The sequence below is a fragment of the Triticum dicoccoides genome, chromosome 6A (assembly GCF_002162155.2).
Source record: "Triticum dicoccoides isolate Atlit2015 ecotype Zavitan chromosome 6A, WEW_v2.0, whole genome shotgun sequence".
NCBI lineage: Eukaryota > Viridiplantae > Streptophyta > Magnoliopsida > Poales > Poaceae > Triticum > Triticum dicoccoides.
In genome coordinates, this window is record NC_041390.1 from 72,481,031 (window position 1) to 72,483,592 (window position 2,562).

The window sequence follows — 2,562 nt, forward strand, 5'->3', positions numbered from 1 at the left end:
TGACTGACTGGGCCTGTCCCTCTCTTGCAGTTATGCTGTTGCTGTGCTGATGATTCTACATATCCTGCACTTGATAGAGCTACACATATGCAGAAATGCTGTGGATTAACTGGGTTCAGCATGGGCCCCTTGTTCGTCCGTCACTGGCCCGGGAACTTGCCCTGCGTGCAACAGATTCATTCACCTGCTCCCACTGAACCCACCAGCAGTTGACCAATTCACAAACTGAATGTCTGCAATTTCTGTTACGACATTACACACGATGTTCTTCGGGTCTAGGCTCTTACGGTACGGTACCCACACAATTTACACCGGATGTATACCGATGCAGATCAACGCAACATTTTTCAACTCAGATTTATTACATGTTTTCGGATAATCCAAATGGTTGTTGTGAAGTTCGCAGCACCTCCGCCCTGGTGGGTTTATTCTGCTGCCGGGACCCATAAGACTACATGGTGGAACCATTGTGCTGAAATTTGGAGCTGCGTCGGGATCATGGTTGCTTAGGAGTGCATCCTGGCTAAATCCTGGCAAAACATTGTGACAGTTCATAGGCCACCTTCTCCTCCTCGGAGACGCCGTTCTCCTGTACAGAAAACAGATTGGCTATTGGTCAGTTTCTCGCATAAGCACGAGTCGTCACGAGAAGAGTGACTGTGCACTGATAATTATAAGATCCTGGGAGGAATTTAGGCAGTGTCATCGTAATTGGTGCCGGGAGTACCTCCAGGCCTTCATGCTCATCGATGACACAACTGGAAGCACTGGTACTACCATTCTGCAAGTAATACCCAGAGCAGAAGTTCGGAATGCTTGTGCCATTTTGATAAACATATGCATGTGTCAGCCCCTCTTGTTGTGATCTTATGGTAGTTTGGGCAGCAGAAGATGCTGTCCTCCTTCTCTCATTGTTACAGTCTTGATTATCGCTACCTTTTGGTGCACAGACTCTTTCCCTGACACATGAAGAAGAGTGCAGAAGCAAGCGGAATCAGAACCATACCAGAATTTGTGCAGTTACAATAAGTTGAAACTGCTGAAAGTTAATAATGACTCATGTACCTTGGCAAAGATGCATGTCGCCTCCGCAGTGGAGTACCTCTTTCTCCTCTGAGGTGGTTCTCCTCAAGATGTACAAACTGCAGTCTCATACCATCAACCCCACTGCAACGTGGTAGTATTAGATTATGAGCAAGATTATACCGCTGATAAGGGGTATTAAACTAGGTTAGACCTCCTAAGTCCCAACGATTTCTGTGTGAAAACAAAATGTGACATGGGCATACAAAGCATACAATTTCATGTGCATGCTAAGCATCTACGCTGGTGCTGGTGTGCTGGCAGCAGATGGCAAAACAACCTAACCTTGGATAGACAAAACTAGTCTGTCCTCCAGCTCCGATATAATCCTGAAGCATCTGTGGATGGTACTCCAAAATCTGTTTGCTTTCAAGAAAAGGAAAATTCCAATTTTAAGTTAGACTGATATAGTCAGCCTAAAACATACACTGAAGTGATGGTTTTCTACCTCTCGATATATCAGATCTCTTATACCATCCTTTGTTAGCTTCCATCTCTCAAATTCAAACTCAAGTTTTGAAAAGGGGTGTGGTGAAGGCTCATGTTCCAAATTAGGAAATCCTTCAAAATATGGATCAGCTAAAGCCTAGAATACATATATAAAATATTACATTTATGTACTCATCAATTTCGGAATCGGTCATCATAAAAGCAAGAACTCTTTTTTGTCAAAAATATACCTCTTCAGCAGTAGGTCGATCTTTAGGATCAAATGCGAGTAAGCGTTCTAGGAGACGGACAGCCTGAGGATCAGCGTTACAAAACATACTAGGAAAGGGGGTAGGATGTTTCCTCTTCATGCCAGTCAAATATATCCTGGCCTTCTCATTACGAATCTGCAGTTGTTATAGCCATGTTAAGAAATTCATTGCTTGAGCACTACTGTGCAATGGCATATGCTAGAAGTAGCAAAAATCTCAAACAGGTTATTATCTACTCCCTCCGTTCCGAATTACTTGTCTTGAATTTGTCTAGATACAGATGTATCTAGACTCATTTTAGTGCTAGATACCTCTGTATCTAGACAAATCCAAGACAAGTAATTCAGAACGGAGGGAGTAGGAAACAATTTACTTAGAGAACCAACCACACAGAAGTCGTGCGTTTGTGAGTCAGGTTGGGGAAGTAGTTCTGTCACATTGTATTGCATTTTACAGAAAGCAAGAATTCTATCTGTGGCCAAGTCTATATATGCTTCATTTTAAAGAAACTACCAGTATGGTACTAACAAAAAACAGGAAAACAGTGAAATCTTTGTCCACTAGTGAATGGGTGATAATGTACACATACCTGGGATAGGGTTTCATATGATGGAGTTCCAAGGACATCTGTTATCAGATCTAGTTGGTGCTTGACATTCGTCCCAGGAAATAATGGTTTTCGAGTGAGAACTTCAGCAAATATGCACCCTATGCTCCAAATATCAATTGCAGGGGTGTACTGTACAGAGAAAATCAGCAACGTTCATGGTGATGTAGG

General features: G+C 42.7%; 1 protein-coding gene across 1 annotated transcript in view; it reads right to left on the minus strand.

Annotated features, from left to right (window-relative positions):
* Positions 1-209: 209 nt before the first annotated feature.
* LOC119315049 (mitogen-activated protein kinase 13-like) overlaps positions 210-2,562 on the minus strand; it is a 6,758-nt gene continuing 4,405 nt past the window's right edge. The window contains exons 5-11 of the mRNA XM_037589712.1: positions 2,374-2,523; positions 1,764-1,919; positions 1,532-1,669; positions 1,369-1,442; positions 1,066-1,167; positions 728-959; positions 210-589 (exon numbers count right to left, since the gene is read on the minus strand). Coding sequence (XP_037445609.1) covers positions 524-589; positions 728-959; positions 1,066-1,167; positions 1,369-1,442; positions 1,532-1,669; positions 1,764-1,919; positions 2,374-2,523 — 918 coding nt within the window. The 3' untranslated portion in view covers positions 210-523. The remainder of the gene's footprint in view (positions 590-727; positions 960-1,065; positions 1,168-1,368; positions 1,443-1,531; positions 1,670-1,763; positions 1,920-2,373; positions 2,524-2,562) is intronic.